This window comes from Lepus europaeus, chromosome 19 (assembly GCF_033115175.1).
Source record: "Lepus europaeus isolate LE1 chromosome 19, mLepTim1.pri, whole genome shotgun sequence".
NCBI classification, from domain to species: domain Eukaryota; kingdom Metazoa; phylum Chordata; class Mammalia; order Lagomorpha; family Leporidae; genus Lepus; species Lepus europaeus.
Window position 1 is genome coordinate 54,298,825 of NC_084845.1, and position 21,092 is coordinate 54,319,916.

Sequence of the window (21,092 nt, forward strand, 5' to 3'; positions counted from 1 at the left end):
CACCCCAGGTTCTAGTCCCGGTTGGGGCACCAGATTTTGTCCCGGTTGCTCCTCTTCCAGTCCAGCTCTCTACTGTGGCCCAGGAGTACAGTGGAGGATGGCCCAGGTCCTTGGGCCCTGCACCGGCATGGGAGACCAGGAGGAAGCACCTGGCTCCTGGCTTTGGATTGGCACAGCGTGCCACCTGCAGCGCGCCAGCTGTAGTGGCCATTTGGGGGATGAACCAGCGGAAAAGGAAGACCTTTCTTTCTGTCTCTCTCTCTCACTGTCCACTCTGCCTGTCAAAAAAAAATGTCTATTACTCAGCTTCTGATCCAGCTTCTTATAATGTGATCCTAAGAAGCAGCATATAATGGCTCAAGTAGTTGAGATCCTGCCACCCATCTGGGATACCCAGATGGAGTTGCTGACTTCTGCCTTCAGCCTCACTCAGCCCCAGCTGTTGCATGCATTTGGGGAGTGAACCAACAGATGGAAGAGTCTCTCTCTCTCTCTGTTATTCTTCCTTAAATATAAATAAAATAATAAAAAAAATGTATGCAACAAATTGGACTAAAGCACTAAAAGTATTTTTTAAAAAGGAAATTTGACCAACTCTAAAAGATCCAAATAAAATAGTAGAAGATGGCCCAAGTGCTTGGGCCCCTGTGCCCACATGGGAGACTGGAAGAAGCACCTGGCTTCTGGCTTTGGATTGTCCCAGCTCCAGCCATTGCAGCAATTTGTGGAGTGAACCAGCAGATGGAAGACCTCTCTCTCTCTCTCTGCCTCTGCCTTTCAAATAAATGAATAAATCTTACTAAAAAAATCCAATTAAAAGATTTCTTTTTGGGCCAGCACTGTGGTATAGTGGGTAAAGCTGCTGCCTGCAGTGTCAACATTCCATTTGGGTGCCAATTGGAGTCCTGGGTGCTCCACTTCCAATTCAGATCCCTCCTAATGTGCCTGGGAAAGCAGCAGAGGATGGCCCAAGTGCTTGGGTCCCTACATTCATGTGGGAGACCTGGAAGAAGCTCCTGGCTCCTATCTTCCATCTGGCCCAGCCTTGGCCATTACGGCCATTTGGGGAGTAAATCAGCAGTTAGAAGGTTGACCTCTCTCTGTCTCCCTCTGTCTCTCACTCTGCAACTCTGCCTAAAGGTTTATTTGTTATAATGTTGACTATTACTAATATATGTGGCTACTAAGTATGAGGCACAGTGTTGGGTGTTTTCTGTCTGGCCTCTCTTGTTCCCGTATCAGTTCTGAAAGATGGGTGTAATACCTCCATTTTACAGATGAGGAAACTGAGGCAAGTGAGGTTAAATAACTTGCCACTGGGGCCAGCATTGTGGTGCAGTAGATTAAGCAGCCACTTGTGACACTGGCATCCCATAAGGAGTGCCCAGTCCAACTCTCTGCTGCTCCACTTTCAATCCAACTCCCTGCTAATACACCCCGGAAAGCAGCAGAAGATGGCCCAAATGCTTGGGGCCCTGCCACCTATGTGGGAGACCTGAATGGAGTTCTGAGCTCCTGGCACCAGCATCTATATGGGATGCTGGCACTGCAGACAGCAGCTTAACCCACTGTGCCACAGTATCGGCCCTGAACTGGAGCATTGGTAGGTGGTAACTGGGGAGAACTTGCTTCTTCTGAAAGAAGCACCAGTGGTTGTTGGTGACACCCTGCTGGCAGGCAGGCATGGGCCTGCCTGGCGAGCTGGGAGCACTCTCATCTGGGGCTGAACTGCCTATGGACACAGGCTGGAGAAGAATTTGAGGCCACCAGGACTGTGTGTGCTCTTCATTTGTGTGACTCTTCAAAGAAGAGGGAATACTAGGAAGGAGGTGAATTAGGATTAATCTGAAGTTTTACCCAATGCCAGAGGTTCTGGAGTGGAGAGGGCATGTTGGAAGTGGTGGGGAAACATGTTGGCCAAATGTGAGGAGGACAGAGTGTGAATGTGAGGGCAATCTGAAGACACAAAGAGCCACCTTGAGAGGTGAGCTTCCTGTCACGGGGCCCCAGGAGGGCTGGAGGAGCTGTTTCTAAAGGAGTGAACAGGTGAATCATCACCCATAGACTCATCCTGGAGGACTGATGAGTCCTCTCACGCAGTTATTCTGTGCTTCATTTGACATGAAATGTGATGTCCTTGCCCTGATGTCACTGCTTTTGTTAAGAGTTCTATTCCTAGAGGCAGGACATATGAAGAGGCTCTTGGAGAATTGATGGCAAAATGATGTCATCAGCAGCTCTTCTGCATCCAGCAACCGGAATTGTCACCCTCCTAGCTGTGGGCGAGCCTGGGTGACTGTACCAGGCAAAGGCTGTCCCAGAGCTCTGTTAGGAGAGTGCATGCTGGCCAGGAAGGAAACAGTGTTGGTGGGAGGTGGGGGTCCATGTGCAGGGCCTCTCTGCCTGGGGGTAAGGGTAGTGGGAGAGAACTTCTTAGGATGAGTCCCAGAGCTGTGGACTGACCACCCATGAACTTGGGGTTGAAGGGTATTTGAGGGGCAGTGGGTTGGGCCATCATGTGATGCTGATCACCCTGTAGTAATGTGAGTGCCTGGAGCTGGTCATTACCCAGCTCTGCTCAGCTCTTCCCCTATCCTCTTTCTTTCTTTTTTTTTTTTTTTTTTTAAGATTTATTTATTTTTTTGAAAGTCAGAGTTACACAGACAGGAGGAGAGGCAGAGAGAAAGGTCTATCCATGCATTGGTTCACTCCCCAGATGGCCGCATTTTGAGCTGCGCTGATCTGAAGCCAAGAGCCAGGAGCTTCTTCCAGGTCTCCCACGCGGGTGCAGGGGCCCAAAGCTTTGAGCCATCTTCTACTGCTTTCCCAGGCCATAACAGAGAGCTGGATCGGAAGTGGAGCAGCCGCGACTAAAAGCAGTGTCCATATGGGATGCCAGCACTGCAAGCAGTGGCTTTACCTGCTACATCACAGCACCGGCCCCAACCCTACCCTCTTTCTTTACCTCACTCTTCTCCATTTCGTTGTTCATTAAGTAATTGATTTATTTTCATTTAATTAAAAGGCAGAGAGAGAGTGCTCTATCTGCTGATTCACTCCCCAAATGCCCATACACTTGGGGCTGACCCAGACCAAGGTTAGGAGCTCAGAACCAATCCAGATCTCCCACATGGGTGGTGCAGACCCAAGTACTTGTGCTAACACCTGCCACTTTCTAGGATGCACTTACCAGGAAGGTGGATCAAAAGCAGCTCCAGGACTCAAACTAGGTGCTCCAGTATAGGATACAGGCATTCCACGCTTCACCTTTCTTTCTTTCTTTTTTTTTTTTTTTTTTTGTACGTTTCTTTTTTTTTTAAACTCCATTTTTGTTTTTATTTTTTAAGGACTACAAATTTCATAAGTACAGCTTTAGGAATATAGTTATTCCCACCATACTTACACTCCCACCCCTCCTCCTCCTTCCTCTCCCCTTCCCAGTCCCATTCTCAATTAAGATTAATTTTCAGGGGCTGGCACCATGGCACAGTAGGTTAATACTCAGCCTGCAGCACCAGCATCCCATATGGGCACTGGTTCTAGTCCCGGCTGCTCCTCTTTCAATCCAGCTCTCTGCTGTGGCCTGGGAAAACAGTAGAAAGATGGCCCAAGTCCTTGGGCACCTGTACCCGATTGGGAGACTGGGAAGAAGCTCCTGGCTCCTGGCTCCAGATTGGCACAGCTTTAGCCATTGTGGCCATTTGGGCAGTGAACCAATGGAAGGAAGACCTTTCTCTCTGTCTCTTCCTCTCACTGTCTGTAACTCTACTTCTCAAATAAATAAATCTTAAAAAAAAATTCATTTTCAGTTAACTTTGTACACAGAAGACCAACTCTATACTAAGTAAAGATTTCAACAATTTGCACACACACACACAAACTGAGAAGTGGTTTACAGTTAACTCTCATAATACAGCTCATTGAGGACAGAAGTCCTGCATGGGGAGTTAGTGTGCAGTGACTCCTGTTGTTAATTTAACAATTAATTCTTATGTATGACGTCAGTGACCACCCAAGTCTTGACATGAGCTGCCTGGGCTATGGAAGCCTTTTGAGTCCACAGTCTTCGTCAGAATTTAGACAAGGCCATAAACAAAGTGGAAGTTCTTTCCTCCTTTTAGAGAAAAGTACATCCTTTGATGGCCACTTCTTTCTGTTGGGGTCTCACTCACAGAGATCCTTCAGGTAGAACATTCTTTCTATGCTTCATCTTAACTGCTTAAGTCAAAATCTTGGTTCTCTTTCCTGTTTCTTTTTGTTTTGTTTTTAAATATTTTTATTTATTTGAAAGGAACAGTTACAGATCACTACTTTCCCAGGCATATTAGCAGGGAGCTGGATTAGAAGAGGAGCATCTGTGACTTGAGCTGGTGCCCATGTGGGACATTGGCATTGCAGGTAGCAGCTTAACCCACTGTGCCACAATGCCGGTCCCTCTTCCCCACATCTTAAAATGACACTTAAGGCATTCCATATGGGAGCCGGTTCCAGTCCCGGCTGCTGCACTTCTGATCCAGCTCCCTGATGATGGCCTGGGAAAGCAGTAGGAGATGGCCCAGGTACTTGGGACCCTGCACCCGTGTAGAAGACCCAGAAAAAGCTCCTGGCTCCTGGCTTTGGATTGGCCCAGCTCTGGTTGTTGCACTGATTTGGAGAGTAAACCAGCAGATAGAAGACCTATCTCTCTGTCTCTCCCTCTCTCCATGTATAACTCTGCCTCTCAAGTAAATAAATAAATCTTTAAAAAACAACAACAACAAAATGATGCTTACACTTACCGTTCTTTCCATGGGGATTAAGTGAGGTACAGAGGCTGGGGCAGGTCTCAGTGCTCTCTAGGTGACAAGGTCCATCCTGTGGGGTGTGAGCATGCACCTGGTTCATCGATGAATATGTTCGGACTCTTGTTTTTTCCTCCCTACCCCTCACCCTGCACATATGTCAGTGTTTGTCAGAGTGTGGCCAGCTGAGCAGGGTGTCCCTTACCCCAGAGCCATGGGGAGGACTGCTCAGGGACATGGGAGAGCCGGAGATGGTGTATGTGTGCCGGTGGGAAGGCAGTGTCAGACGCAGGTAGTGTTTCCTTGCTTGTGCTGGGCTCTGCTTGGATGCTGTAATTGCCTCACTTTGCCCACCTGCTGTGTGGATGGCAGCTGTGGTGCACCCATCAGCCCACCGCTCTATCCTTGCTGACCCCTGCGCCCAGAGTCAGGATGGCTTTCCTGTGTCTATCTCAATAGCTGCCAGCACAGGAAAACAAAAATTGGTTTAGAATTTTATGCTGTGATGCCTCCCTGAACTCTTCTTTGCCTGCCTGCTGGTGGCTGTTGGTTGTCAAGTGTTGGATGACAGTGTCTTAAATGTGGAGATTCTGGGGTGGGCATTTGGCACAGCAATTTAAAAGATGCTTGGGATGTTTATCTTTCATATCCTGGTTTAAGTCCCAGCTCCTCCACTTCTGATCCAGCTCCCTGCTAACGCACACCCTGAGAAAACAGCAGGTGATGGCTTAAGGGCTTGGGGTCACTGCCACTCATGTGGGAGACCCACTCATGTGGGAGTTCCTGTCTCCTGGCTTTGCCCTGGCCCAGCCCTAGCTGTTGCAGCTATTTGGAGAATGAGCCCGTAGGTGGAAGATCTCTTTCTTTTACTGTCTCTGTCTCTCGAATAAAATGAAAACAAATAAATTAAAAATATCCTTTTAAAAAAAGTTTTGGAGGGGCTAGCACTGTGGTGCAGTGGGTTAAAGCCTCGTCCTGCAGCACCAGCATTCCATATGGGCGCTGGTTCTAGTCCTGGCTGCTCCTCTTCCAATCCAGCTCTCTGCTATGGCCTGTGAAGGCCATGGAGGATGGCCCAAGTCCTTGGGCCCCTGTACCCACGTGGGAGACCTGGAAGAAGCTACTGGCTCCTGGCTCCTGGCTCCTGGCTCCTGGGCTTCGGATCGGCTCAGCTCTGGTCATTGCAGTCATTTGTAGAGTGAACCAGCAGAATGGAAGACCTCTCTCTCTCTCTCTCTCTCTCTCTGGCCTTACCTCTTTCTGTAACTCTGTCTTTCAAATAAATAAAATAATTCTTAAAAAAAAAAAAGCTTTGGCCAGCGCCACGGCTCACTAGGCTAATCCTCTGCCTGTGGCGCTGGCATCCCAGGTTCTAGTCCCGGTCCAGGCGCCGGATTCTGTCCGGGCGCCACTCTAGCTCTCTGTTGTGGCCCAGGAGGGCAATGGAGGATGGCTCAAGTGCTTGGGCCATGTAACTGCATGGGAGACCAAGAGGAATCACCTGGCTCCTGGCTTCAGATCGGCGCTGCGTACTGGCCGTAGCAGCCATTTAGGGGGTGAACCAACGGAAGGAAGACCTTTTTCTCTATTTCTCTCTCACACTGTCTAACTCTGCCTGTCAAAATAAATAAATAGATAGATAGATAGATAGATAGTTTTGGTACAGCAGGTTAAGCTACTGGTTGGATTGCCCACATCCCATATCAGAATGCTGGCTTGAGTCCTGGCTCTCCATTTCCAATCTAGCTTCCTGCAGTTGTACCTGGGAAGGCAGCAGATAACTTCCCAAGTAGTTGGGTCCCTGCAGTCATTGTAGGAGAACTGGATGGAGTTCTTAGCTGATGGTTTCAACCTAGCCTGGTCTCAGCTGTTGTGGCCTTTTAGGAAGTGAACCAGCAGATGGAAGATCAATCTCTCTTTCTCTCACTGCCTTTCAAATAAGTAAATGAAAGAAACTTAAAAAGAAAAAAAAAAAGTGAAGATCACAGACAGAAGAGTAGATGCCCCCATCCCTGTCCAGGAAGGCTCCCTCAGGAAGGGCTATCCCTACCTCACCGTCTCGTCTTCACAACAGGTGTGGATACTCCCAGGCCAGATCCCTGACTGCTCACCAGGGCTGGCATGGTTTGGACCCCTCGTGGTCCTTTGGTTGGAGACCTTGCTGTAAAGCAAGGACAGCTCTCTATGTGTGGGCACAGGAAGCAGGCACTGAGTAAGGAGCAGAGAGGCTTCTAATGTGCCACTTTTGGGCCTCACTGGGCTCCCCACAGTCCTGTCCTCTAGGTGTCTGTCTGTAGCCACTGTGCTGGTTGCACGCTCCCCAGAGAGCAGTGCCCTCCTGTAGTAGCAGATGCCATCCCCACCTCTCACCCTGCCGTTACTTTACTGCACTCAGCCATTTCTACAGGAAGGCCTTGGTGTGATCCCCCCAGCATCTCATCAGCCCAGGGTCAGAGCCACCTTTTATCAGTGCTTCTCCCACCCACAGCCCTCCAGGCCTCTCTAGCACTGTGGCTTGTGCTGGCAGCTGTTACTGGTGTGCCAGCTGTCCCCTCCCTCTTCTGCACTTCTCATTGTCTGTCTCCACCTGGATGGCACTGCCCTCTCATGGGCTGTGTCACTTACAGGCCCTTGAGTTCCTCTGGGAGCTGCTGGGCTATCGTGTCTCCCACATTCTGACCTCTTCAGCTCTGCTCATGGCCTCCCACACTCCCTGCCCTCCTGCCCCCACTGAAGTGGGAGCCAAGTCTCAGTTGGATGGATGGCTAATGGTGACCTGAACCAGGATCCCTTCCTCTGTCAGCCCTTCCATCCTTTGTCCTTCCTGCTGATACCTTTGGTTTGTCTGTTTCCCAGTGCACCCATGCTGCCCAGAGCTGAGCTCTGCTTTAATCACCTTCATGTCTTCACTCATCTTGCCATGTTGACCAAGTGCCAGTCCTGAGCCAAGTCCTTTGTGCCCAGGTTACAGGGACTTAGACCTCTGGAGACAGAGGCCACAACATGCATGAGATGCTGACAGCCAATGGAACTCTAAACTGCCTCAGAAATTAGAATGTGACAAAGTTTAAAAAACAAAAGATGCAGGTTGAGCCCAGGAAACCTCTTGGCCTCAGCAGAATCCTTGAGTGGAATTAAGAGCGATCCCTCTGCAGCAGGCTTTTAAGTCCAGTACCCTCAGGGCCGCTCCAGGACATCTTGAAGAGCAGGCGTCACTGGGTTACTGACACAGGGTGTTGATATTCTCCTGATCCAAAGTGGGTCCAGAGCATCCTTGACTCCTGAGTTCTACCTGTCGCTCTCCTGGCCTCTCCTTCAGTGTGTGCTGTTTTTTAAAAAAATTTTTTTTAAGATTTATTTATTTGAAAGAGTTACACAGAGAGAGGAGAGGCAGAGAGAGAAGTCTTCTATCCAGTGGTTCACTCCTCAATTGGCTGCAATGGCTGGAGCTATGCCCATCCAAAGCCAGGAACCAGGAGCCTCCTCAGGGTCTCCCATGTGGGTGCAGGGGCCTAAGGACCTGGGCCATCTTCCACTGCTTTCCCAGGCCTTAGCAGAGCTGAATCAGAAGTGCAGCAGCCAGGTCTCAAACCAGCACCCATATGGGATGCTGGTGCTTCAGGCCAGGGTGTTAAGCCACTGCACCACAGCTCTGACCCCCAATGTGTGCTCTTGAGAGGGACGGGTGGGGGCACAGGATTTCATTTTGTTACTCATCTCCACTTTTTAGAAGGCAGCTTTACTCACCTTTAAATTGTCACGCCTTTTCTCATTTTATTTTTATCTTTATTCTCTGCTTCTTCTTTTCCTTCTCTTTCTTCCCCCAAGTTCCTTCCCCCGACAGCCTTCTCTTTCCTGCCGCTCCCTCCTTCCCCACCTGCTGCCATGGCCCAGGTGGTGGGTCCTGTGCGGTGGGGAATCCCAGGCCATGGGATGACAGATGTCTGGTCTGAGGAGGGGCGCTGACCCCCCCCCACCCCCCACCGCACAGAATCTAATTCTGCCGAAGTTTTCAAAACACTCGTCCTCATGGGCAGTGGCAGAGTGTGCTTTCCTTGTCACACTTTGAGTTCTGCTCTCCTGAGTAAACTCCAAGTTCTGATTCCCAGAATTTGCTCTGTGCCCTTTTCTGGCTTTTATTGGGGCCCCCATAAGTACAGAGAAGAACCTTCCGAGGGTGGGAATACTGGGCCTGAAAATAATCTTGAGACAAAGTGGAGGGAAGATCTGAGTCACGACGGCACAGCCCAGGATTTTCTCCTCCCTCCATGCTCCTAAGCTCTCTGGTGGGGCTGCTTTCTTCGCCAGAGAGACTTCCCAGAGCCATCAGGGCTGGATGAAGGACCCGGAGGGTTCAAAAGTTCAGTTTCAATGGCAGCAGCTGTTAGGGTCTGTGCCTTACAGACAGCCAAGTGAGGACAAAGATGGTGAGCCATGTTCTTAGAATGTAGGGCTTTGGGGGGCCAGCACTGTGGTGCAGTCGGCTAAGTGTCTGCTTGTGGTGCTGGCATCCCATATGGGTGCCAGTTCTAGCCCCAGCTGCTCCTCTTCCAATTCAGCTCTCTGCTATGGCCTGGGAAAGCAGTAGAAGATGGCCTAGGTGCTTGGGCCCCTGCACCCGCGTGGGAGACCTAGAGGAAGCTCCTGGGACCTGGCTTCTGATCAGCCCAGCTCTGGCTGTTGTGGCCATTTGGGGAGTGAACCAGCAGATGGAAGACCCTTCTCTCTGTCTTTCCCTCTCTCTATCTATAATTCCACCTCTTAAATAAATAAATGAAATCTTAAAAAGTAACCACTAAAAGGGGTGGACTTTTAAAAAAAAAAAAAGAATGTAGAGCTTTAGAAACCGGAAGAGACATAATTCCTTGCCCTCGGCCTTTTGTTAGAAGTGAGACAACTGTGATTTCTTAGGTCGTGTAAGAAAATAGAACTAGAACCCAAGCTACTGGCTCACAGGCAACAGTGCCACCCAGGTGATGTCCAGAAGAGAGCCCGGGCCTTCCTTTCCCAGCCTCCCTTGAGAGTGGTCAGACTGCTTGCCAGGAAGTCAGGGGCAACCCTCCGAGGAGGGTTTGCTGCCAGAAGAAGCAGCGTTCTCCCTTCTCTACAACCCAGGCCAAGAGCTTACTCCCTCCTTTGTTCCCTTAGCCCTTGGGCCCAAGTGAGACCAATGGGAGTGGCTTGTATGAAGTTCTTGCCAGGCCCAGTGATATTAGAGCCAGAGCAAGTAAAAGAGGCTGGGAGATAGAGGTGAGGCACCTGAGCTGGAGGGGAAGCCTGTTCTGTTTCGGTGTTCTCTCTCTTAAGGGAGAGCCAGGCTCCTCTGAGCAGTGGCTTCTGGAGGAGAGGGAGGTGCCGTTGGTGAGGAAGTGCTTGTGGGAGGTCCCCTGCTGCCTGTTGGCTTCTCTGCTGTTGCAGCAGAGGTGTGGGTTCCCTAACTACAAGGAGTCATAGCCACTCTGGGGGTTGGGGGCTGTGGACATGGAAGGCAGCCAGCCAGCTGGGTGGCCAGAGACAGAGCTGTGGTGCTGCCCCTCCTTCACAACCTCCTGTTTCCTTTTGAGACAGGGCCTAGCTCCTCTCTCTCACGGTCCAGGGTCTTATGGGAAGGAGGGTGTGTGCTGGCATTGATGCTGTCCTCTGACCCCAGAGCACAGAGAGCCCTGGGCATCTTCAGGTAAAGCCAGTCAGTGTCTTAACGTTTCTTTCCATGCCCCATGCTCCACGTCAGCCCAGGAACAGGCAGGGGCATCTGGAAGTCTAAGTGGGTCGTACTTAAAGCTGTCCCTGTCAGCAACCTGAGGCCTATGTGTGTCCATGGTCTGGTCCCAAGGATACTAGAAGAGGTGAGAGTCCTGTCCTTCACCCAGGGCAAGCAGTTAGAGTTTCAGAAATGGAGGAGCATGACTGTTAGCCATTTTTACTATGCCCAGATTGCTTGCAGGCTCACAGACATGCTTAGGAGGCTCCAGGGCCCAAGCACATTGGATTAGGTCAGGCTACAAGTTTTCTTGGGAGGTACGGAACTGGACTTGGGGCCAGAGCTAGGCTGTGGATGAGCGTGGGAGGCTTTACTTTTCTTTTCTGAGCCCTCTTGGCATCCTTGGCAGGGTTCCAGGGGGTGCTATCCTGCAGATCCACGTAAGGCCCTGCCTCGCCTTCAGTGGGCTGGGTGAGGACCACCTCCCTGTGTTTGGCTGCCTAATTTCCCTCTGGAAGTTTCTGAGTATGTGAGAGTTAGGCTGTGGATCACTGACACGTCCTGGCTCTCAGATCAGGACCTCCTGAGTCACTCTGGCTTGGGGGACTTCCCTGGCACAGCTGCTCCCAGCTTTTCAAAGATGGGGAACAGTGGGGTCTGACAGAGATAGCTGGACTGGCCTTCAGACAAATGAGTCCATCAGCATTCTGCACACAGCCGCGCTTACACAGTAATTGGTTAGGCGAGAGGCTGGGGGAGCAGGAGGGGGAGATCAATCTGACTCGCTTTGGTACTGATGGGCTGGCTGCTTGGTAAGCAGCAGGGGTCGATGCCTCGTGTGAGTTTGTGCCACACTGGAGATGGAGATGCTTAAGCCCATGGGGTGAGTCTTGTGAGGCCCCTCAACCTTGCATAGAACTAGTGTAGAGCTTCGGGGGTCCATGGCCAGGGTGGATAGGAAGTAGGGAAGCCTCCAATCCATGCATGTTCAGGTTCCTGGCTTTTGAGCGCAGCTCCACCAGGATCTTGCCTCTGTTGAGAGGTTACCCACTCTTCTTTGCAGGCTGGACCAAGTGATGGGCAGAATCCGTATTCCAGCCCTGTTTGGGCTGGCCAGGTCTGTCAGCCCTGTTACGGGCCTGTCTGCTAGTAGGCCAGCCTGAACTATAGTGTCTTTTCTTGAAACTGTAGAGCGCTAGAAGACAACCCTGTTATCTCCCTGATCTATCTTCCATTCCTGGTTTTCTGCATCCACCAGGGGCTGCATCAGGGCTGCTTCCCATCTCTTGAGTGAATGAGCAGCTATGGTCTGGGCTGACTCCTGGTGCTCAGGTGGCTGCAGCAAGGCATGCGGCTTTCTTGAGCTGTGAGCCAAAAGCTATTACAGCAGCTGTAGTCCAGTCACCCTGCATAATTACTCCAGTACTCCTAGGCTACACAGGCCTGTAGAGCATCCTGCACCCATCACTGTGGGGGCTCTTGCTTCTATACCCTTTCACTGTTCTTGAACATCAGGGTACCTCTGGACCTCCTTGGCGTGTTCCTGAGGCCCTGACTTTGTTTTTCTTGAGGGCCAGTATCTTCCCGGGAATCACTTGGAGCTGACCCGCTGGTGAGGATGGCTCTGTTAAGTTGGCTCTTTGGAAATGTGGCTTCCCTGTCATTTTCATTTCCAGTTCTCTATAAAAGCTGAGACGGGTCTTCTAAATGGCAGGTGAGCAGCAGCTGCAGGCAGCCCCAGCACCTTCTCAGGACTGTGGAGGTTTCTTCTCCCTGAAGCAGTCCTGCAAAGGAGAAGGGGTGGGGGAAGAGTGGAGATCCCTGGAGCCAGGCTGCAGGCAGCAATAGCTGATGGCTGTGCTGCTGCCCCGACTGTGAACTCCTGCAGATTCTCCTGTGCCCCCTGGAACATGCTCAGGGGGTCCCCAGGGTGAAAGGCAGCATGGAGTAGAAGAGGCCAACCTCACTGGGCAGGAAAGAAGGATGGCAGTGCCCCAGGCGTCCCAGCTGAGCCATCTGCAGCAGGCTCAGACAAGGGTCGCCCACCTGTGAGGAGCATCAGAGCTTGTGCCAGACGGAGGCTCGGGGACTCAGAGCCTGCCCTCCAGCAGGGGGTCAAGAGCCCAGGACATCTGGACCTCACTCGGCTGTGCCCCAAGGCCTGGGAGCAGCTCCAGGAAAGGGCACCCATCAGGCGGCATCCATGGGTGGCTGACTTGCTGAGCACCTCCTGTACACCCTGGGGCTCATCCAGCTCAGCACTGCCTAACGGAAATAATAAACTTGAATTCAGTCTTAAAAAGTTATTGCTGGAGGCCAGCGCTGCGGCTCACTAGGCTAATCCTCTGCCTGCGGCACCGGCACTCTGGGTTCTAGTCCCGGTTGGGGCGCCGGATTCTGTCCCGGTTGCTCCTCTTCCAGTCCAGCTCTCTGCTGTGGCCTGGGAGTGCAGTGGAGGATGGCCCAAGTGCTTGGGCCCTGCACCCGCATGGGAGACCAGGAGGAAGCTCCTGGCTCCTGGCTTCGGATTGGCACAGCGTGCCGGCCGTAGCAGCCATTTCAGAGGTGAACCAATGGAAGGAAGACCTTTCTCTCTGTCTGTCTATCTCTCTCTCTCATTGTCTAACTCTGCCTGTCCAAAAAAAAAAAGTTATCGCTGGAATAACTGCCGTAAGCAATGGGGGCTAAGACAAGAAGCATCCTTTACTCTGAGAATCCGAGGAGTTAGCTAGGTGAAGATGAGCTGAGCAGGCTGAGGCCTTAGACAGCTGGTTGGCATGGATGAGTTGAGGCAGCCATGACACCCTGGAGCACTGAAGGATTTGTGGAGTTCCCTGCTGGGGACAGGATTTACTAAAATGAGACTGGCGCACAGCACTGCTAGGAGCTCTCCATGGCTTCAAGAAGGCAGGCAGGCTGGCGCCACGGCTCAATAGGCTAATCCTCCACCTGCGGCACCGGCACACTGGGTTCTAGTCCCGGTTGGGGTGCCAGATTCTGTCCCAGTTGCCCCTCTTCCAGGCCAGCTCTCTGCTGTGGCCAGGGAGTGCTGTGGAGGATGGCCCAGGTCCTTGGGCCCTGCACCCCATGGAAGACCAGGAGACGCACCTGGCTCCTGGCTTCGGATCAGCACGGTGCACTGGCCACAGCGCGCCGGCTGTGGCGGCCATTGGAGGGTGAACCAACGGTAAAGGAAGACCTTTCTGTCTCTCTCTCTCTCTCACTGTCCACTCTGCCTGTCAAAAAAAAAAAAAAAGAAGAAGAAGAAGAAGAAGAAAGCAGGCAAACTGGAGAACTGGAGAGTGCCCCTGACAAGGCTTCTGGTCTCTGCTGGCCCGGGGAGCCCCTGCCCTCCTAGTAGACTGAGAAATCTCATTGTCTTGAATTGTCCTTTTCTCCTATGGCAAGGAGGCTGAGGCAGGGAATGCTGGGGTCTCCTACAACTGATTTGGGAGATGGGGAGAGGTGGGACTCTCTCTGGGCACCCAGGAATTAGAACTTGAGTCTGACTCATCATGGTAGGAAAACTTGGGTCATTCTCTTTATTTATTTATTTTTATTTATTTATTTTAAAGATTTATTTTATCCAAGACAGAGTTACAGAGAGAAGTAGAGACAGAGAGAGAGGTCTTCCATCTGCTTGTTCATTTCCCAGATGGCTTCAACGGCTGGAGTTGCGCCAATCTGAAGCCAGGAGCCAGGAGCTTCTTCCGGGTCTCCCACGTGGGTGCAGGGGCCCAAGGACTTGGGCCATCCTGTACTGGTTTCCCAGGCCATAGCAGAGAGCTAGATAGGAAGAGGAGGTAAGGACTAGAACTGGCACCCATATGGTATGCTGGCGCTTCAGGCCAGGGCTTCAACTTGCACCACAGTGCTGGCCCCCGGGTCATTCTCTTTAAATTCTCCTGAGTTATGGTGGTCCTGGACTTGGTTGGTAGGTTGGGGGAGCCTTGGCAGGGGCTGCCTATCCATACTAAGCTTTGGGTCCAGGATACCTTAGAAGTGATCCCTCCACAAGGAGACAGTCCTTTGTCTTCTCATCATTCCTCTCGTTGCCTAGAGAACAGCCCCTGCTCAGCAGCCTGAAGCCTGCCTGCATGGCGTGGGTAGGGGAGGCCCAGGATGCTACATGGGGTGGGGGTCATGCCTCCAGGGTGACTGCAGGGACATCGGGAGGTCCAAGTGCTGTGCTAGTATCATCTTCTGAATGGGATGAACAGTATTGAATGCTGTCACTCTAATACGTGTCCTTGGCCTCTAGCCCTGGCCCAGCGTGTCCAATCTGGCCAAGGATTTCATTGACCGCCTGCTGACCGTGGACCCTGGAGCCCGTATGACTGCACTGCAGGCCCTGAGGCACCCATGGGTGGTGAGCATGGCAGCGTCTTCGTCCATGAAGAATCTCCATCGCTCCATCTCCCAGAACCTCCTCAAACGCGCTTCCTCACGCTGCCAGAGCACCAAGTCTGCCCAGTCCACACGTTCCAGCCGCTCGACACGCTCCAACAAGTCACGCCGTGTGCGGGAACGGGAGCTACGAGAGCTCAACCTGCGCTACCAGCAGCAGTACAATGGCTGAGCCACCTGGCTGTGGTACAAATACAGCATTATCCCCACCTGGCCACACAGGTGCACACAGGCCCACCCATGCCATCTGGGTCTGCTACCCCTTCTGGAGATGGGCCTCTATGGCCACTGACAGGTGGAGAACATCTGGCCCCATCCTTTCTCTGTGCCTTCAGCAGCCTCCTCCTTACCATGGACCAGGACTTGGGCCTGGTCAGAATAGTGGTGGCCAGCCGGCTCTGAGCTCTGAACGGGGAGCCTGACTTGGCACTGATACCCTCTTGGTGGGCAGCTGCTCTGTATGAGTTGGTGGAAGGGACAGAATTTGACCTTCATTGTTTCTCTGACCCTTAGGCTGTCCCCAGACCAGAGGAGCCTGCAGTGCTAGTGGAGAGTGTCCCATGTCTCCAGGACCCTTGGGACACTTACTTCTGGAAACTCCCTGTCCTCCCTGCTCCCCACACTCCATGGCATCCAGATTCTCAAGACTATGCCCCAGTGGAGGGCTCAGGCAGTGGAGGGCTCAGGCAGGCACAGAGCTGTTGCCAGGATCTGTTTTCTGTCAGGGTATCCCTTTTGGCCCCAGGACTTGCCACAACTTCTGGAGGCAGGGCTATGGCATGGACCTGAGCCCTTCTGACTGGGTGGCCGCAGGCTCCAGCCTCTGATTGTGAGTGTTCCTGCCTTCTGCCCCTCAGTGCCACCTTTGCAGAGCCCACCATTGACCCCTCTCCTCTTGGATGCCCACTCCATTCCCCGGGTGCCTCCTTCCCAACTATGGGGGGTAAAGGAAGCCCCCCTGCTGCTACCTGGGGGATGGGGGCACCTGGGCCAAGGTGGAGGGCACGGGTCCCCTGTTCGAGTCCCACTGTCAGCCCTGGTTCGGTCCTTTAGTTCTGCTCATAGTCCCTTCTCTTCAGGCACCACCCTTTCCTCTTCTGCAGCTGCGTGAAGGTGCCATCTAGTGTGTGCTTTGGGTATGGACAACCTCGCCTCACCCAGTCCTCCCAGAGGAAGTGGGAAGGAGGGAGTTGCTGTACTGGTGGGAGGACCCGGGGCTGCTCTGCTCTCCCCTCCTGCTGAGTTTCTGCGCACCTCTCCCTGGAACTTAGCCATACTGTGTGACCTGCCTCTGAACCCTGGGCACTTAGGGCCTGGCCGCCTCCCAGCTGGCCTGGCCCTGTCTATCCTACACCCGTTTGTTTTTATAGCATAAACCTTCCAATCTGGGCCCAGTCTGAGGCTGGAAGTAACCCCCACGGGAGGTAGGCGGGGTTGGGTTGCTGCTTTTCCAGAGGCCTGAGCCAGAAGTGTCTCCACATCTGTCCTGTCTCCCCACCACTGCAGACCAAGTGGGAAGCCAAGCCCCTGCCCTCCACAGCTGCTTTCTTGGGAAGGAGGGGCCAGGCCCAGCTTTGGCCTTAGCCACACTGCAGGGTTCCTTGCTGCAGGGAAGATCTGGCTCCCATTAGCTCCTCCCCATGCTCAGCCTCGGGCCAGGCCCCCTCTTTCTGCACTCCACCTCCCGGTGGGAAAGCAAACCAAAAAGACCACTCTGTGCCAAGCTGACTGTGCCTTATACACAACCTCCTTCTGTTCCCAGTCCCTCCTGGGCAGGAAGCCCTGGACGGCCCAAGTCTCATGGCCTCAGAATTCCCCCCCCCACTCTCCCACCCCCACCCCGCCAGTTCCTTCAGGGTCTGGGGCCTGAAGCCTGGGACTTATTTCCTCGCTGGCCCACGGCAGGCCTGGTCCTGAGGGGAGGGCAGAGAGTATGTGGAGCTTTGGGCCTATGATCCCAGCTGGGCTCTCATGCCATGGATTGTGGATGGAGAATGTGCAGTTATTTATTTTGTGTACTCAGTTTGTAAATGTATTCTCTGTATTCAGTAAACAGGCTGCCTTCCTCAGGGAAGGCTGCCTTTTCATTCCACAGCCCTGGCTCCTTGCTTAGCACCAAGGGGTTGCCCTGGAGAGGAAGGGTGAGACCCAGCCTGGGCACAGCTACTCTAGAAGATCCTGACTTGTCAGCCTCTCCCTGCCAGAAGAGAAAGTCCAGATGGCGAATAGGATCCTCAAGTGCCCTCCTTCCCTGTGAGCCAGGAGGACAGGCGGGGATGGGTGAGTGGACAGAGCCTGGGGTCTTCATTGAGATGGGGCAAGGGCCTGTGGTGGGCTCAGTTATAGGCTGTGACCTGGTTGATCCAGGTGCTGAACTTGCTAACCTGAATGTATACAGCTGGTGCGCACACATTGCAGTTGCTGGTGCCCCAGGAAACAACACCAGTAAGCACCTAGGTGTTACCCTTCTGGCAGACAAGAGGGTCTCCGGAGTCACCCTGTGGGGGAAGCAGACAGGGGAGGTCAGCTTGGTGTTCAGAACGTGTCCCATAGGACAGTGCCATAGGAGAGCAGGGTCCGGTATGCACCTAGCAGGAGGAGGCACCTGAGCCTCCTGCACAGATCATGGAGTCTCCATGATCCTTGAGCCCCAGTACCGCTGGCACTGATTCACAATGACCATGGATAGAGCCACCTGCTGCACCCATGCCAGTGTCACATTGCCTATGGGCCAGAGGGGCTGATGAGTCAGCTCTGGGTGCTTGTCCCCACCCCAGCCTCCCACCCAGCTCCCAGGTCAGAGTTCCTACCCACACCACTGAGGTGACCCAGCCAGTGGTGACACACGTGAGGCCTGCAGACAGCACTTCATTTGAGGAAGCCAGGCAAGCTGGGGAGATATGTGTTGTATACCGGACTGGTGAGGCGAGCTTCAGCAGTGTCAGGTCGTCGTTCATAGTAGTAGGGTTCCAGCTGGGGTGTGTGATGGCCCGGGGGTCAGGAAGGGGCCAGGTGGGCAGGAGTGGGATGGGCAAGACACCTGGGGTTGATGGAACTGAGAGGGGTGGGCCAGACATTCCTTGAATCCCTGTTGCCCAGAGCCACCCTGCATGCCTCCTCCTCCTTCCTGCACTCTGTACAGGCAGCTCAGCCATTCACCTGCGTGATGGACAGCACCTGCACTGTCCCAGTGCTGGATGATTGGTCAGATTTGCCCAGGCGACAAAGTGGTGGCCAGGGCTGCAGCAGGAAGAAGGCAGAGGAAGATGGGCCTCCAGGGGAAGGAGATAAGAGGTGGGTGGGGCAGCCCCCGGGGAATCCTAGTGTTCACCTGAGATTGCAGTGGGCAGCAGTGACCAGCCAGGACTGACTGATGAGAGATCCACCAAGAAGTGGAAGCCATTGCTGTCCTGTGATCGGGGTCACAGGCGGGGACAGGCCTAGGTTACTGCAAGCATGAAGCCTCCGGGACCCTGCCCCACCACCAGGGTGCATGTACCTGCAAAGACACCTGCCAGGGCCAGGAGCCCACCACAGCATTCTCCCCATTGACGATCCTCTGTCTGAAGCTCAGTGCAGGTCTGATGGCAGGAACAGCCTGGCCACGGGACTTGTGATGACCTGCTTCCCATACCCTGGCCCACCTCTCCCTACCTTTCCCTGGGCAGTGCTAGGCTGTGCTCCCCAGAGAGCTCATCACTACCCCTTCTCTTCCTGAGCCCCAGCTATCATTGTTAGCCCCAGCCAGCCAGCCCCCCCCCGTTCCCATCGTCCTTTCTCCCATACTGAGCTCCCACTGTTCAACTCCAGCCTTACCCTCCGGCCCTGACCCCTGGGTTACTCTCCTCCCTGGCTCTATTCCCTTCAGGCCTGATCAGTTCACACCCTTAATGCAGCTGGAGGGTTCATGCTTCCCAGGCTCGGGCCCTGACCCTGTCCCATTCATGACACTGGCCCCTGCCTGCCTCTCGCCCCCTCCCAGCCCTGCAGGCTCTGGTACATCCTGTCCCTTTGCTCTTACTGCTCACCTGCTTCCCTTCCAGCTAGCCTAGCTTCTTTCCCAGGGCCCACCCCATGAGCTGTTCAGTCAGGACTAGTCCTAGCCCACTCACTCCAGGAGGAGCCAAGGAGGACCAGGATGAGGGTCAGACAGCAGCAGCATTGTGGCAGCCGTGAGGTTGAGAACAGGGTCTGGCTTTATGGGTCTCCTTATCCTTCGGCCACAGTTCCAGGCATGTGGCCAGACCAGCTGTGTGGGCTCAGCCCTCTCCCACACTCTAATTAGTAGAGTCCTTAGGCCAGGGTCCCCTGACCCAGGCCTGGACTTACCAGAGCTCAGGTGTGAAGCTCTCACCTCCACCTCCCAAAGGCTTCTGATTGGGTCTCTGACCCACCTCGCATCCCGAGTATCGGGCACTGGATACCAAGGACGCAGTACAGTTAGTTGGCAGGGAAGTTTCCAAGGCTATCAGGGTCGCCAGAGTCTCAGAAATGGCTGCTGAGTCCAGGGTGCCTGGTGTTGTGAGGGAATGGCCAGCTGTGGAGGATTACAGAGTGGCCAGGATGGAACGTCTAGCTGGTTGCACATCCTAACACGTCATTTTGGAGGTTCCTCATCAGTCTGAAACAGGAGCCAGGGGTTGCTGAGATGTTGACTCCTCCCCCCCAGCCCCAAACCCTCATCTGTCTGGCTCTGAAGCCTACTCTCCCTCTGTCCCTTCCTTGATTTATTTATTTATTTATTTGAAAGGAAGAGAGAGAGAGTTTATGCCATCTACTCGTTCACTTCCCAAATGGCCACATGTCAGGGGCTGGGCCAAGCTGAAGCCAGGATCTAGGCGCTTCCAGGTCTCCCACATGGATGGCAAGGGGCCCAAGCACTTTCCCAGGCACATTAGCAGGGAGCTGGATTGGAAGTGGAGCAGCCAGGACTTCAAACAATACCCATATGGGATCACTGTATTGCAGGCAGCAGCTTGACCCACCATGCCACAGCACCAGCCATGAAGCCTACACTTTTGAGGAATGTGAGCTCTTGGTGATCGGCAGAGCCTAGAATGAGGTTTTAAGTGGAAGGGTGACATCCAACAAACCTTTGACAGCCTCCAGGCCTTGAGGCTCCTATGGGCAAACCCTTGCTGTCTACAACCCACATGTTATTGAGTTCCAGGTTTAGCTTGAACCAAAGGAGAGAAGACGCCTCTGTACAAAAGTTGCAGTGGGTGGTTGGCTGGCAGTCTCTGTCCAAAAAATGAGATGAGTAAATAGGTGGAAGGATGGATAGACAATAAAGCAAATGCATGGGTAACAAAATGTGAACTGTGGGCCGGCGCTATGGCATAGCAGGTAAGCCACCACTTGCAGTGCCAGCATCCCAGGTGGGTCCCAGATTGAGTCCCTGCTGCTCTGCTTCCGATCCAGCTCTCTGCTGTGGCCTGGGATAGCAGTAGAGGATGACCCAGATCCTTGGGCCCCTGCATCCAAGTGGGAAACCCAGAGGTGGCTTCTGGCTCCTGGCTCCAGATTGGCACAGCTCTGGCCATTGTGGCCAATTGGGGAGTGAACCAGTGGATGGAAGACTCTCTCTCTGCCTCTTATCTCTCTAACTCACTTTCAAATAAATACTTTTTTTTTTTTTAAAGTGACCTGTAAGTCCCTGGCAGGTATATGGATAGTCAATGCAGTACTGGAGCTTTTCGGTTGCAGAGCTCAGCCAATACCCAGCACTGGGTCTGGCACTGAGTGGTTGCTCAGCAGAGGTTTATGGGATAAATGTCATCTCTCCTGACATGAGTTCTGGTACCCCTAGGAGCTCAGAAAACTTGGCTTCAAATCTCCGTGCTCATAGCCTAGCAGGTGCACACAATCGCAGCTTTGTGTAAGTAGCTCAGGTGTGCCTGGTCATCTGAGGGTGTCACAGGCAAGGTGTTGCAGGGGCAAGGAGCACTTTGTGAAATCCTGCCCTTGGAGTCAGAAAGCAGTTCCGCTCTCCGCACATTAGGCATTGAGGGGGCCCACGATGGGCCTGCCTGGGAGGAGTGGGCTTTGACTTGGGCCACTAATGAGCCAAGGAAAGGCCCTAGATAGGGGTAGTACCTGGGGTCTTTGGGCTCTTACTACAGCTCCAACAAACTAGAGGACAAGAGCAAGGCAGAGGAGTGATGGTGTGGAGTCAGAAGGTTCTGAGGGAGACAGTAGGGGAG

General features: G+C 53.2%; 2 protein-coding genes across 2 annotated transcripts in view; one reads left to right on the forward strand and one right to left on the reverse strand.

The window, feature by feature from the left end:
* The window catches only part of PSKH1 (protein serine kinase H1), a 39,037-nt gene extending 21,826 nt beyond the window's left edge, over positions 1-17,211 (forward strand). The window contains exon 3 of the mRNA XM_062176484.1: positions 14,744-17,211. Coding sequence (XP_062032468.1) covers positions 14,744-15,061 — 318 coding nt within the window. The 3' untranslated portion in view covers positions 15,062-17,211. The remainder of the gene's footprint in view (positions 1-14,743) is intronic.
* On the reverse strand, positions 17,174-19,290 carry CTRL (chymotrypsin like). Its single transcript, XM_062176031.1, is given in 10 exon segments — positions 17,174-17,387; positions 17,478-17,522; positions 17,525-17,629; positions 17,718-17,884; positions 18,054-18,110; positions 18,113-18,129; positions 18,221-18,278; positions 18,281-18,299; positions 18,389-18,510; positions 19,284-19,290. Coding segments are annotated over 10 exon segments (759 nt in total). The 3' UTR covers positions 17,174-17,225.
* Between the last annotated feature and the right edge of the window lie 1,802 nt (positions 19,291-21,092).